A 15,875-nucleotide genomic window follows, 5' to 3' on the forward strand; every position below is an offset into this window, starting at 1 on the left:
AAAGACATGTTTTGTGATGGTGGCCCTTTAAGCACTGCAATGGTTAAAATCAAGGGCTTTCCTTGTTTATGCTCTATATGTTAAAAGGATTCCTCTTTCTTATTCACTCTTCTCTGATTGTACATCAACATTCTCTCCCTTCCTCCTAGTCCTACCCTGAGAACAGCCAGCCCCAACATAGAAGAATACAATGCAGAAAGAGTGTCCGTCTCCTTATTTGGGCAGATGGAGTCATATCTTGACAGTGTTTTTTCCCTTTCTCAGGAACATGCATGGGAAGCCCCCAGCTACAAGCTGTGTGACTGGGAATCATCTGCTCCCCACAAGGGAGTAGGATCTCAGCACCATTCCAGATGTAGAGGTTAGATGTTAGATACTCTAAAATCACATTTACCAGAAATAATAATGCAGACAACAGCAGTAGGCAACTTCTGTAGAACTACAAATCCCAGAAATCTGCCTAAACACATAGCAGCTGGAAGGTCATAGGTTACATGAGCTGCCGTTAATAATATGTCTATGTTGAATCATTTACATTTGTAAAAAAATTAAGTGCAAAGACAAAGAATAATGATGAAATTCTATTTTCTCCATTGAATAGCAAGCGCCAGGTTTGTTTTACTTTTCCTTTAGGAGCTGTTATAGTAAGGGTTAGGTTTAGGTTGCTTTGTGCTGCAACACTTTACAGATTGCTATTTGTCTTAATAGAGGCTCAAAAATGTAAAAATAATAATTAGTATTACACAACATTGATCTTAGTTTAATGCTTTATATTTAAACATATATATCCTGTTTTATTCAGTAGCAAAAACTAGGAAAAGACTTGATATAAATGAATTAGACAAAGTAATACTACCTCATTAAGTTTTAAGTTTGATGCTGCTTATATGTGCAAAGCATTTCACTGTTAGCTGAAGGATTACTGAATAATCCTGCACTAGGTGCTTTGGTCAGCCAGCACCTACAATACATGAGTTCTCAGCCCCTCCTTCCAGCTGTTCTCCATCCCTCCCACTGTGGAGATGGCTTCGTCTATATAGAGGGACTGGAAACTGAAGGGGAATTTGGACTGTCCCAGCTGTGAGCTGTACAGGTTCCAGTCTCTGCCTTCAATTCAACCTCTGCACAAGTAATTGGATATCTGTAAGTAGTCACTTATATTTTATCAGATGTCAGACAGATATATATATTGCCCAACATGATATATATATATATATCTATAATGTACAGCGCTGAGCAAACCTTTTAGCGCTATATAAATACTGTATAATATATATATATATATATATATATTTGCTGTAATAATACTTAAAAGTATAGAAATAGGATTTATGATTCAGTGTTTCAGGTGTGGGTCAGCGTAGCTGAATTATTAAATATACTATAACTAGAGTTAAATCTACCCAATATCATTCAAACCTTTCATTTGTAGAATTCTTTTATGTACTGTATATGGCTATACAGGTGTACTGCATTCATGATGCCAAATAGGTGAGTGTGTGTAATTGCTACTAAAAGAAATTTGTAAAATAGATATGGTACTTGATGATATACATTTTAATTTTACTAAACCATATTTTAATGACAAAGCACATTGAATATTGCGTTTTACTTTGCAAAGCCTTCTGTTGACCATTTCAGTGACAAAAGCTTTGCACGACTTGCTCGTATTTAAACATCCTTTTTACCTGATTTGAAATTGTCAATCAGAAGAGTGAAACATGTTTGCGAAGGTGTATGGCAGAGCTATTGATTTACATCCCTGTTGGAAGTTATGATTGTGTATTGCACTTTCTTCAAATTTTCCCTAAATGGTATTTGTTATGAATTAGTTATAGTGTCTTGAGGGTAACATGACCTTATTTGGTGCCATGCACCAATATCAGCAGAGGAGCACATTAGGCATCTTGTTCTTGGCATCATTTCTAATATTTCCAAAATAAGTTTATAGACTTATTTCACATACTAAATCAAGTCTGATAAAGCAAAAACATTTAGATCTGATGTAGTTCTGTTCCACAGCCGATCTAATTCATGTATTCACATACATCAGATGTAGTTTGTATTTCAAACTAAACAATAAAATAATTTAGTCTTTTAAAATAGAATGAGAATTATTTTTCTGAGTATCTGCTTGATTATTAATACATCTTAGCATAGGTTTTGCAAACATGATGAGCTGTGCAGGGATACAATATTAAGGTTTGCCATTGACATTGACTACATCTACCCTGGGCTTTTTTCATTTTAGGGGCCTCCACCCCAGCAATTCTGATTATATGGCTCAATGAACCCTAAAAACAGCAGGTGAGAGGCCAGAACGATCTCTTCAGATAACAAAATGCAGTGGCCAACAAGTAAAGCTTTTAATGGGGTTGATTTACTAAAACTGTCACTCAGCTTCTACTGTAATGTCATCTTGTTCAATTAAGCTTTATTAATAAAATCTGGAAGCTGATTGGTTTCTATGTAGAGCAGCACCAAATTTTGCATGCTCCAGTTTTAGTGAATCTCTCCTTATAAGTTGCACATAAGTAAGGCACCAAAAGAATAACTAATTATAATGACAATAAAATTACATTTATGTACAGTGGCAAAATTAATTCAGCTCAATTCAAGTTGTTTTTTTACATTTCATGTTTTATTTTGATTCTATATTAAATGAATAAAATTGAAAAACAGAAAAAAGTCAATTTGAATGGGGTTCATTAGGACTTATCAGGGTAACTAAGGGTTAGGGGTGTAAATAGAAACTTTTTAAAATGAAAAAATACATATATTTTTAATTGTGAGGTTTCTTAGCTGGGTTTCTTTTTTAAATGCCATTTTAGGCTATTGGGTATTTTTAAAGTTTTCCCACTGCAGAGATTTCACTTGTTACTGACATTCAGTTGTTGAAACTGGCCTTTGTTCACAGCATGCCACTGCATTGTTTGAAAGAAAAGAAAAAAACAATTGCAAGAACAGTGTTCACCCAAACCAACTCACATTATGTCACTCACATTTTCCAGAGATTAAATAAAAGTTAGACATACAGCATTTAGGCCTATTATCCCCGATTAAAGCTGTCCAACTGCTGGCCAATTCTACACTGCTGTGTCCTCTACAGTATCTTAATTTTTGCATTAAAACTGCAGCATGTGATCTTTGTCCCTGGTAGCTTAGCCTTGCTTATTAAAATAGTCCAATTTTGCACTACTGCTGCATCTTGTAAAACACCCGTCTGCACTCTTAGTCTTTAGTAAATTTAGAATATATAAAACTCTCAAAACATTACATATTTTCTGAAAGCAGAAACACTTTTTATTATGTTTTTTATTAAACATTATTATAGAGGAATGCTTCTGCAACCCAAATGTTCCTGTTTGAGGCTTCAACTGAGATTGTGGGGTTGATTTACTTAAGGCAAATAGACTGTTCACTTTGCAAAGGAATTTGCCTCACAACTTAGAGAATGTGGTAAAGTTTCATTTGCAAAGAATACCCATTCATGTGCAAGGAAAGTAAAAATACATAATTTTTGCTTGCACGTGATAGGATGATGAAAGTCACCAAGTTCTGGGGCTAATTCCCTTGCAAAGTGCATAAGCACGTGAATGTGCATGGATGGTGCACATGCATAGCTAAATAACAATTGCATAACACATGGTAGGTACCACTGCACATGTTAGAATGAGAGGAATCATTCTACGGCCAATGTTTATGGTTAAGACTAAGGCTATGTTCACACTAGCCTTGTGTGCAGGCGGCAGAGAGGCGTTTGGGAAGCGTTTTTACCGCTTCCCAAACGCCTCTGCCAATTCTGCACATTACAGCACATGGTGCTGTTCTAACGGGAGCATTTGCGTCGCGTCGCGGCAAAACGGACACTTCTGGTCGAGTCAGGAGGCTTTGAAGCCTCCTCTGCTCGTCTATGGTGCCGCTCCGCAAACGCCCGGCCGGCATTTGCGGTGCGGTTGCGACGCGTTTGCAGGGCATTTGCGGAGAGGTAACACCACTCAAACTGTATTATAGGCGTTTGTGGGGCGTTATTAAGGCTCGGCAAATGCCTAGCAACCGCCACTAAACCGCACATGCGGCGTTTGCGGAGCGTTTGCCGAGCGTTAAAAAACGTTCCGCAAACGCCGGACCAATGCTTGCCAAACGCTATAGGGGCATTTGGCAAGCGTTGGTAAAACAGCCAAGTGTGAACGAGCCCTAAGGCTACGTTCACACTAGCCTTGTGTGCAGGCGGCAGAGAGGCGTTTGGGAAGCGTTTTTACCGCTTCCCAAACGCCTCTGCCAATTCTGCACATTACAGCACATGGTGCTGTTCTAACGGGAGCGTTTGCGTCGCGTCGCGGCAAAACGGACGCTTCTGGTCGAGTCAGGAGGCTTTGAAGCCTCCTCTGCTCGTCTATGGTGCCGCTCCGCAAACGCCCGGCCGGCGTTTGCGGTGCGGTTGCGACGCGTTTGCGGGGCGTTTTCGGAGAGGTAACACCACTCAGACTGTATTATAGGCGTTTGTGGGGCGTTATTAAGGCTCGGCAAATGCCTAGCAACCGCCACTAAACCGCACATGCGGCGTTTGCCGAGCGTTTGCCGAGCGTTAAAAAACGTTCCGCAAACGCCGGACCAACGCTTGCCAAACGCTATAGGGGCGTTTGGCAAGCGTTGGTAAAACAGCCAAGTGTGAACGAGCCCTAAGTTATTGAGTTTGTAAGCACTAAAATGAATGTAACTATATTTTTTTACTGCAAACAGAGATTTAATAAAAAGGGTTTTTGTTTCTGTATCAGAAAATATATATTGCTTAGAGAGTTTTCAGTATTTTTCAGACCTAAAATGTACAAAAAAAATTAAAAAAAACAGCTCAGGCAGCAAAAGGGTTAAGGTATTCCCCAATAAAATTTTGCAAAGGATTTATGTGTTTTCAGTGTTTCCCTCAAAGCTGCATAAAAAGACCCACTGTCCCCATTGTACAGTATTTATTTCTCATGCCTTTTTAACAATAGCTTGCCTATTAGCAAGCTAATAATGATCAAAATTTCACAACAAGATAAGTCTGCAAACAACTGAAACCAGGACCCAGCTGTCAAAATCTGGCAATGAAGCAATTTTAGATCAGGAAGATCAGGGTGTACAAGGTACATTTAAGGTCAAGCAAGAATGTCATGGGCTCCCTAGGAAGTGGCCAGTGTACATGACATTTGAGCAGCATGCATATCACAAATCAGTTTACACCCCTGGTGCCAATCCACAGCCGGGGGGCTGCATGCAGCCCTTTCGCACTTTTTGTGCAGCCCTTGGCGCCGCTGAAGACACTAATCTGTGTTGCCCTATTGCAATGTTATGGCAGTGATCTCAAGCAGTCGCATATAGCATGTCTCCAAACAATGATTGCCTGCGAAGCAGCCCCAGTTTCTAACAACTTCTATAGCATGTTCACAGTCTCTGACAGTCTCCTGCAGCATGTCGGCAGTCTCTGACAGTCTCCTTCAGCATGTCCGCAGTTTCTGACTACCTCTTGTACCATGTTTGCAGTCTCTGATCATCTGACCATGTCTGCAGTCTCTGACTTTCTCATGTATCTTGTCTGCAGTCTGACCATCTCCTGTATCACATCTACAGTTTCTGACCATCTCTTGTATCCTGCCATCTCTTATCCTTCCTCTGACCATCTTCTCTCTGAATACCTGTTGTATTATGTCCACAATCTCTGGCCATCTCTTGTATCACATCTACAGTCCAGTCTCTGACCATCTTTTGTATCACATTCATAGTGTTTGACTTTATCCTGTTCTGTGTCTGCTGTCTTTAACAAGGAATATTCACTGAACTTTTTATGTGGCTCTTTGGTAAAGTCAAGGGCCACACTTGAGGCCCCTATATCAAGAAAGTTGACCATCACTGATTTACACACTAGTCTGCTTTGCTATTCCTATTTAACAGATGATTTCTAAAGAAATCCAACAAGTATTTCATGGATTTCCTGATTGCCACATATATAAAAAAGTAATTTCTGCCTGTATGTAGGCCATTGTTATATTGTAATTTTCTACAAATTGTTGAGAGAGTTGCCTTTTAACTGACAAAAACCTGTTGAACAAGCTGGGCTTGAGGTTTGATAGTTTACATTCCTGTTTTGCAGTCTATAGATCTCTGGCAGACTAAACCTTTATTCTAACGTCACTTTATAATGAATGTTATGCTTTAAAGTTTGTCAGTGGGAAATTAGATGAAAAGGGTAGTTTCCAAGCCTTCTTTTACATCCTGTCCTTGTACTAATGAAGCTAATTACTGGAAAATTCAGTGCAGGAAATGGTAATATTGGTGCCGAAATGTAGAAGTTGAAAGACTATTATAATTTGCACTGGGTACTTTGTTGTCCTTTGGTTGCACCGTGTAACTGTTAATCCAAGGTTGGTGAAATCTAGATTAAATTTATATATAGGAAAGAGGATCATTAAGGATCACAAGCTGCCACTGCTTGGTACAATACTTGTTATGATATATCATGCAGTAATTAAATCAAGTTGCTTTAAGAAACTGAGAGCAATGGCTGTTTAGTACTCAGCAATTACATTTGTTTCCTTTGAGGCTCAGCTTTTTTTTATAGTACAACTATATACTGTACTTAATAGAAAGAATAGTTACTGCAAGTCTTCCAGCTTAGCACTTTTTTCCAGACAGTTTTAAAGTACATCTGTACTGAAAGACACATGTAAACTGCTATTGCTGATCTTCCGAAAATGCTAGTTATTGGGCTGTCTATCAGCTCAGTACTAGCTGCTAACTGACGCAGAATAGGCATGCAGAAGAACAAGTCAGAGTGAGGTTAGAACTCTTGATTTACATACTTTGTCAGTAGACACACAGAGCCGGCTTGGGATCAAGCTAGCACAAGTGCCCCTAGAGCAACCCACTTACTAGAGGGGCACTCATGAAGGGGGAGGAGGCAGGAGCTCTAGCGAGGGACCCGAGAAGAGGAGGATCGGGCTGCTCTGTGTTTGTAAAGAATCCACTTTTATAAAATTCAAAATAACAATCCCTGTAAGGGTGTTCAATTTGCAAGGAGAATTGTACTTTGCAAGTTAATTTGCCCCAAGGCTTAGTGAATGCGGTGAAGTTTCACTTTGCAAAAAATACTCAATCACGTGCAAGGAAAATACTGAAACAAACTGCATTTTTGCTTGCATGTGATTGACGGAAGTCACAAAAGCTTCACATCAACTCGCTAAAATCTGGGGCATATTCCCTTGCAAAGTGCAACTTCCCTTGAAAAGTGAGCAGTCATTTTGCATTTAGTAAATTTACCTTATTGCCATGTGTCTGGTCTGTGTACATCTAGTGTTTTTTGATGTCTATGGCCATCTTTAATGTCTATACCCTTTACCGTTTTGTCAGCAATGATGGATTTTGTGATATCTTGTACAGTAATCTTTGTAATACCTGTCCGCTGACTTTTTTTCTCTTGAATATAACCGACTCACAACATGCACTGTCCTTTGATTGTGTGTGTTGGGAGAACACAGAAACTTCTCAAAATCTGATCATTGCTGATGAAGTGAACAAAATTATGTGTCTGCCTACTTAAAAATGTATCTTGTGTATCCTTTTACATTATCTTATTTCAAAAGGCAATGTTTATCTCCATTTCTTCAGTTAATAATCTTGTCAGCACCCAGTTGTTTTGTGTCCTTTACTTCCTTTTCTTATGGATTAATCCTTTCAATTTCTCATCACCACCTCCCTCACTTGCATCTTAAGTGTTCATTCTTCAGATGGCTTCCTTCCTAAACACCCACCAGAATCCCAGACTGAAAATGTCTAGGTATTAAGGAGTACCTATTAGAATGTCTGTTCACTGGGTAACAGAGGTTCCTATCCAGCACTCAGTGCTGTCATTGACTGATTCCCGAAGGTCTGCTCTGCCCTGGAATGTACACTGCTTATGCGAGGTGGGCAGTGGCAGCCTTCACTGCTGAATGGGAGCCTTAAATGAAACAGATAATAGCTATCTTATAATGGCATATAGCTTATGATAGCAATATTAGCATGTAATGACATAATTCAGACCTCATACGGAATATGCAGTTCAATTTTGGGCATCAATTCAAAAAAAGGATATTGGGGAACTGGAGAAAGTGCAGAGGAGGGCAACCAAACTGATAAGAGGCATGGAGGAGATCAGCTATGAGGAGAGATTAGTTGAACATGGTGTAGAGCAGGGGTCAGCAACCAGTAGATTGCGGCCAGGTAAATGGTATATCACGGTCTGGGCTTGCTGACCTGTCATCCAAAATGATCAATCAGAGTGCAATGCACAGGGACTACTTGTAAAGCTGGAGCTGTAGTAGGGAGCAAGAGCCACATAAACCGATCTGTATGGGCAGCACAGTGGCTAAATGGTTAGCACTTCTGCCTGGCAGTACTAGGGTCATTGGTTTGAATCCCAGCCACAGCACCACATGCCTGGAGTTTGCATGTTCTCCCTGTGCCTGCGTGGGTTTCCTCCATGTACTCCAGTTTCCTCCCACACTCCAAAGACATGCTGGTAGGTGAATTAGATCCTGTCCCTAGTATGTGTATGTATAAATGTGAGTTAGGAACCTTAGATTGTACGCCCCTTGAGGGTTAGGGACTGATGTGAATGTACAATATATGTATGTAAAGTGCTGCACAAATTGACAGCACTATATACTTGTAATAAATAAAATAATAAAATAAATAGTCCTGGCTCCTGTCCCATGCAGAGCGATACCAGCTGCACTCCATCTCTTATCCTGGATAGCGGTCTCCAGAGTGGTGCCAGCAGCAGGAAAGAACAGATTTTCAGGTCATTCTAATACAATACACTGGGCATAATAGTATAGGGTTGCAGCTTTCCTGAGGGTTTGCTTTGCTTAGCCATAGACTTCTATTTTATCCTGAGGGTTTGGTGCACGTTCTGAAAGTGCACCAAAACCTCTGAATGCAGAAGTTTTGGTGTGTTTTCAGAAAGTGCATTACACCTGCAGAATATAATAGAAGTCTATGGCAAAGTGCAGCTAACCCAAGAAAGTCACAGATGTACTGTGCTGCACCCATGGTGCAGGTAAACCGCAGCACATCAGTGTGAAAGCAGCCTTATAGGGGGCTCAGAACAGTAAGTGTTCATTTACGTTTGGGGGGTGGTAAAACCCTATAGTTAAGACATGTTTTTTACCACCCCCTACCCCAACTTCAACCCTTTTAGATGCAATGGTCAGGGATGTACACATGTTGCAGCTGCACCAGGAGCTATACGCCCTGTCATGGTTGTTGAGTGTAGCACCTGCAAAACATGACCCATTCAAGTGAATGAGGCCACTCTGCAAGGGCCCTGCAACCTTGTGCAATACAGCAAACAAGAGGTTAAAGCAGGCAGTGTTGTTTCGCTTTCTCACCACCTGCTTTAACCCTTTGGACCCCACAGACTCATGCTGTTATGAAGTGCATGCAGAGTGGCCTCATTTACTTAAATGGGTCATGATTGGCAGGTAGTAGCACCCACCAAAAGCAACAGGTGATTTAATTGCTGCTGTGGCATGTGAACACCTTTGGCTGCTTCCTCGGCAGTTAAAGTGGCAAAAGATTTGTGCGGTAAAACCAGAACTCAACCGCAGGGTTTTACCACCCACCAATTTTATTTGTGAACGAGCCCTAAGGGTGCCACTGCTGAATGCAACAAAGGGCTCATTCACAAGTGAAGCAGGCACTGCTGCTCCTCTGAAAAGTGATCCAAGTGTGTTTGACAGGTGGTGAGGAGGCGATATACTGTATTGATATATTAAACCCATGATTGTCATGTAATGCACACGATTGCAACGCGGTAGTATGGCAATTTGACGTTTAAATTGTGTGAGGAGGCCACACTGTGCTCAGTGATCTTTGACTTCTCCTATGTTATTCAGGTAGCTCTCCACCTCTTTAAGATTGCCTACCCGTAGTGTAGAATTATTGACTTTCAGGTTATTGCAGAGAACAAGGGGCACTCTTTACATTTGGAGGAAGAGAGACTTAATTTCCACATACACAAAGGCTTCTTCATAGTAAGATCTGTGAAAATGTGGAATAAACTCCCCCAAGAAATAGATCTGGCCAGCTCAAGAGATTGTTTTAAAAAGAGCTGGATGCATTCCTAAATGTACAAAACATAATTGGATACTAAAACATATAGGTAGTAACACCAGGGATTGTTGATCCAGGGAACATCTCATTGCGTTCTGGGAGATCAGGAAGGATTTTTTCCTCCTGTTGGTGCAAATTGGATCATGTTTTACTAGAGGTTTTTTGCCTAGTACTGGATCAGCTGTGGGTATAAAATTGTTCATATGAAGGTTTTCTCTTTTTCTTTTCTTCATTAGTTGAACTGGATGAACTATATACTGTATGTATCTTGAAGACTGGAATATGCCTAAGATCATAAACTTATTTCCAACTTGTGTAGGTTAGCAAGAATGTAAACTAGACTTCTGCTATAATGCATTGAGTTTTCTTGTAGTGACTCTAGAATTATTTATAGTATAGAAATTGTTACTTATACTGTACAATTACAACAGAGGATTTTTAAGAAATAGAACCAAGATATTTAAAAATATGATATGTGTTCATCAAACAGGAAATTTTAACAAAGCTGCATTTAGAGTTATTTAAAACTGAACTCCGGGTATGGTTGTTGTTGCATTGTTACATTGGTCCAGCTTGATCAATTTACTATACTGTATGTATTCCATATCTGCTGAACCACTGCAGAAGAGGAGAATTACTGTAGTAGCTGCTGCTACTACAGTGATCACCTCAGTCTTCAGAGTTCACTGTGGCTCTCCTTTTGCATAGTAAACACAAGGGGTTATCTGTTTAGCATGGCTGCCATTCACAGAGTGCCACTACTACATTTATTGCCACAGTCTTCTATCTCCTGTACCAAGCAGCATAATGAACCCAGTGAAGTCAAATTAACCACTTCGACCAATCAGAGAATACCCTTTATTAATTTAAAAAAGTACAAGGCATTCTGTGAATGGTGGATGAGACGAACAAGCAACCCCCTGTGTTCACTATGCAGAAGTGCAGCTGCTTGGCAATGGACCTGGAAGACTGCTACAATCACTGTAGTTGTGGCAACTGCTACAGTTATTGTCTGCATCCAGGGCAGTCCCACATGAAATATATACTGTATACGTACACTGGTCCAAGCTGGAGCAATGTAATTATGCAATAAAAACCATACCTGGAGTTCATCTTTAAGTTTGTTAACTAGTTAGCAAATATTTAGCCTTTAATAACTCTATAGACTAGATTACATAGGCAGATTTAGGGTCAGTGTCCATGGGCTTTTAAAAGTTACTTTTCTCTCCAACAATTCTATGGGAATGCAAAAGCAGCTGTATTTAATTTCATTTGTTCACTACAGGTATTTATATGCGCCATCTTCTTTATATATCACATCAGTCTCTGCCCTCAAGGAGCTTACACTCCAAGGTCCCTATCTCACATGCAAACATACACACCTAAACATGCCAGGGCCATTTTGTAAAGGAGCCAGTTACCCTATTAATATGTCTTTGAAGTGTGGGAGGAAACCAGAGTATACCTGGAATAAACTCACACAAGCACAGGAAGAACATGCAAACTACTTACAGATAAAGAGGACTCCAGTGCTGCAGGCAACTGTAGCAGGTCAAATGCATATCAACTGAACATGCAATGATATCTGAATGAGCTTAAAAAATTATGTCATAAGCTTATAGGAGCCCTTAAACGAAGATCCTGAATCTCACACTACTGAAATAAAATCGGTTTAGTCAAGTGCTATCTCTAGTTGGAAAGCTGCTGTCTGCAACAATATGGGCACAGCTGCTGCTATGCAGCAAGCAGAGAATCAGAATTTAAGGCATATTTACATATTTAAGGCGAATATAATGACATTTACAGGTGAAAAAGAAAACGACGCTTCAACTTACTTTACAAAGAAAGCTGTTAAAACAAACACAATCCTTGTTGTAGTAGTCTGGCTTTGTAAAATATTTATCTATCTATCTATCTATCTATCTATCTATCTATCTACATATATATATATATTTGTTTCTTTTTTTTCATTTGTCATTAATTATTATTTTTTTTACTGTTTGTCTATTAGGTGACCTTTCCGCCAAAATGTCACAAAAAACGTTGTCTGACGATGAGAAATTCCTTTATGTGGACAAAGACTACATAAACAGCCCTGCTGCCCAGGCAGATTGGACAGCCAAAAAACAGGTTTGGGTGCCATCTGAGAAACATGGATTCGCAGCTGCATGTATCAAGGAAGAGAAAGGTGACGAGGTCCTGCTGGAATTAGAAAATGGAAAGAAAGTGACACTAAACAAGGATGATATCCAAAAAATGAACCCCCCCAAATTCTCCAAAGTGGAGGACATGGCGGAGCTGACTTGCCTTAATGAAGCATCTGTTCTTCACAACCTAAGAGAGAGATACTTCTCTGGCCTCATCTATGTAAGTCACATATACAGTATAAAATTTTGTGTTTTAGTGCAATGCATTACAGGGCACATTTGGAATGATTTTCAGCAAAACACCTTCCATAAAGATGATCCGTATCACAACTACAGTGCATAAAAAAAGCAAAACTGTAAATGTAGTGAATCCAACAAGAGCCCTGAAAGTATTTGTATAGATGTGCAATAAATCTGTTTGTCCTTTTGTCATAGCCAGGGTGTTAAAGTAACCTTCTTATGAAGAAATTACACGGCTGTCATTATGTGGTTTCCTTACGAAATTGCTGGTTTCTTAGATTTTCTGCCATGCTGACCTTCAATACTCTTAAACACATTGGGGTGGGATTTACTAAAACTAGTTCACTCAGAATCTGGCACAGCTGTACACAGTAGCCAATCAGCTTTTTCAATTAAGCTTTGACAATAAAACCTTGAAGCTGATTGGTTTCTGTGCAGAGCTGCAGCCAGCAACAATAGACCCTCCCCCCCCCCAGCAACAATGTATGCCTTGCAACAAAATACCCCCCAGCTGTAATAGACCCTTGCCAGCAACATAATAATTCCATAGCAATAATAGACCTCTAGTACAGTAGACCCCCCCCCCCCCAGCAACAATAGATTCCCTACAAAAATTACCACCCCCAGCAACAATAATTCCACCCAAGCATTAATAGACCCTTGCCAGCATCAATAGACCCTCCAACACACTCAAGCACCCCTTGCCATTAACATAAATTCAATGCTGGATGTGCCAGAACTGCGTTCCCTGCGTTTCCATGCGTACTCCTGTGTTTCTGCTGAAAGAAATCCCTGGTACTCAGGCTTTTTATAGCAAAATAAATACATAAAAGAAAAACGATAAGTGCATTACATTAGAAGAGCGTTTATACAAAGATTAAAAAATATAACTATTCTTCATTACAAATGAGATAAATGATTATAAATCTAGTTTTTCAATGAATAGATACATACATAGAAAAGACAGGCAGAAAGATACATTTCCAGCATAAAGAAGAGACACAAACATTTACTGACTTAATAAATAAGGTGCACATTTAAAGCAGTAATAAACCCAAAAGCAAACATTTAACCACTTGCCTACCAGGCACTTAGACACCCTCTGTGCCCATGCCAATTTGCAACTTTCAGCACTGTCGCACTTTAAATGACAATTGCGTGGTCATGCAACATTGTACCCATATTAAATGTTTATCATTATTTCACACAAATAGAGCTTTCTTTTGGTGGTATTTAATTGCCACTGGGTGTTTTATTTTTTTGCACTATAAACAAAAAAAAAGTAAAAAATTAAAAAAAAAAAGTTTTTCTTTGTTTTCATTATAAAATATTGCAAACAGGTAATTTTTCTCCTTCACTGATGTGCGTTAATGAGGCTGCACTGATAAGCAGTACTGATGGGCACTGATAGGCAGCACTGATGGGGACTGATGAAGTGGCACGGATAGGCAGCACTGATGGGCACTGATAGGTTGCACTGATGTGGTGGCACTGATTAGGCAGCACTGATGCTGCTGCATTGATATGCAGCAATGATGGGCACTGACAGGTGGCACTGATAGATGGCACTGATGGGTGACACTGACTGGCGGCACTGCTGGGCAGCACTGATGGGTGGCACTGATGGGGGGGGCACGGTTGAGCACTGATAGGGTGGCACTGCTGGGCACTGATGGGCACTGCTGAGTGGCACTTCTGGGAGGCACTAATCATCAAGACACTGATCATCAGTGTCCTGATCATCAGGACACTGATCATCAGTGCCCTGATGATCATTGCTGATCTGTTGTCTGACCATTGTCAGTTATCGGCAGTGCTGCCGATAACCTGCAACTGTATTTACATTTTGATCTGCTGTGTCATTGAACACAGCTGATCATGTGGTAAAAGACCGCTGTGATTGGCCTTTTACCACATCACGTGATCAGCTGTGTCCTTAGGACAGTGTTTTTCAACCTTTTTTGTGCAAAGGCACACTTTTTTCATGAAAAAAATCACGAGGCACACCACCATTAGAAAATGTTAAAAAAATTTACCTCTGTGCCTATATTGACTATATATAAAGTAATTCTCTTGAATAGGAATCAAACACAAAGAAATTATTTTATAATTACTTTATTATGAAATAATAAAGTATTTTATAATTGGACCCGGGGGCCGGACCAAGAGTAGATGAATGATGTGTATGTGTCATCCATAGTAAGTATAGTAATATTCCCCCATAGTAAGCATAGTAATTAATCCCCCATATAGTAATTCATCCTCCATATAGTAATTCATCCCTCATATAGTATTTCATCCCCCCATATAGTATTTCATCCCCCCATATAGTATTTCATCCCCCCATATAGTATTTCATCCCTCATATAGTAATTCATCCCTCATATAGTATTTCATCCCTCATATAGTATTTCATCCCTCATATAGTATTTCATCCCCCATATAGTATTTCATCCCCCCATATAGTATTTCATCCCCTCATATAGTATTTCATCCCTCATATAGTATTTCATCCCCCCATATAGTATTTCATCCCTCATACAGTAATTCATCCCTCATATAGTAATTCATCCCCCATATAGTATTTCATCCCTCATATAGTATTTCATCCCCCCATATAGTATTTCATCCCTCATATAGTAATTCATCCCCCCATATAGTATTTCATCCCCCCATATAGTATTTCATCCCCCCATATAGTATTTCATCCCTCATATAGTAATTCATCCCTGATATAGTAATTCATCCCCCATATAGTATTTCATCCCCCCATATAGTATTTCATCCCTCATAAAGTAATTCATCCCTCATATAGTATTTCATCCCCCACAGTACTATTCCCCCCCCCCCCTTCTAGTAAGCCAAGTCCCCCGTGTCAATTCACTTACCTTTTGCGTTCCTCTCGCTGTCTTCCCGCGCCGTTCGGGTCTTCAGGGCGGACTGTGAGAGGAGCCTAGCTCCCCTCCCCTCACGTTCGGCACGCTGCCCCGCCTACACACATCCTGACAGCCACATCCGCAAGCCGGATTAAAAGGTCCGCGCGGACTTTTGGGGCTGCCAACCGAGAGGAGGCAGGGGAGCGGCCGACCGAGAGGAGGGAGGGGAGCAGGCGCCCGGCACACAGAAGAGCCGCATTAGACTGGGTAAAGAGCCGCATGTGGCTCGCGAGCCGCGGCTTGCCGACCACTGAATCATTAGATTCTAATGATTGGTCTATTTGTGAGCCGAAGCCACATGTTACAGATGAAATTGGAATTTTTCCCACGGCACACCAGACAATATCTCACGGCACACTAGTGTGCCGCGGCACAGTGGTTGAAAAACGCTGCCTTAGGACACAGCTGATCACGAAGATAG

At 40.3% G+C, this 15,875-nt stretch overlaps 1 protein-coding gene across 3 annotated transcripts in view; it reads left to right on the top strand.

Annotated features, from left to right (window-relative positions):
- Positions 1 to 1,071: 1,071 nt before the first annotated feature.
- LOC149460930 (myosin-11) overlaps positions 1,072 to 15,875 on the top strand; it is a 186,877-nt gene continuing 172,073 nt past the window's right edge. For all 3 annotated transcript variants that reach the window (XM_089679082.1, XM_089679084.1, XM_089679085.1), the window contains exons 1-2: positions 1,072 to 1,143; positions 12,143 to 12,498. In XM_089679082.1, the coding sequence (XP_089535208.1) occupies positions 12,160 to 12,498 (339 nt within the window). In that variant the 5' untranslated portion in view covers positions 1,072 to 1,143; positions 12,143 to 12,159. The remainder of the gene's footprint in view (positions 1,144 to 12,142; positions 12,499 to 15,875) is intronic.

This window comes from Staurois parvus, unplaced genomic scaffold (assembly GCF_062004578.1).
Source record: "Staurois parvus isolate SC_StPar_1 unplaced genomic scaffold, SC_StPar_1.0 ptg000217l, whole genome shotgun sequence".
Lineage (NCBI taxonomy): Eukaryota > Metazoa > Chordata > Amphibia > Anura > Ranidae > Staurois > Staurois parvus.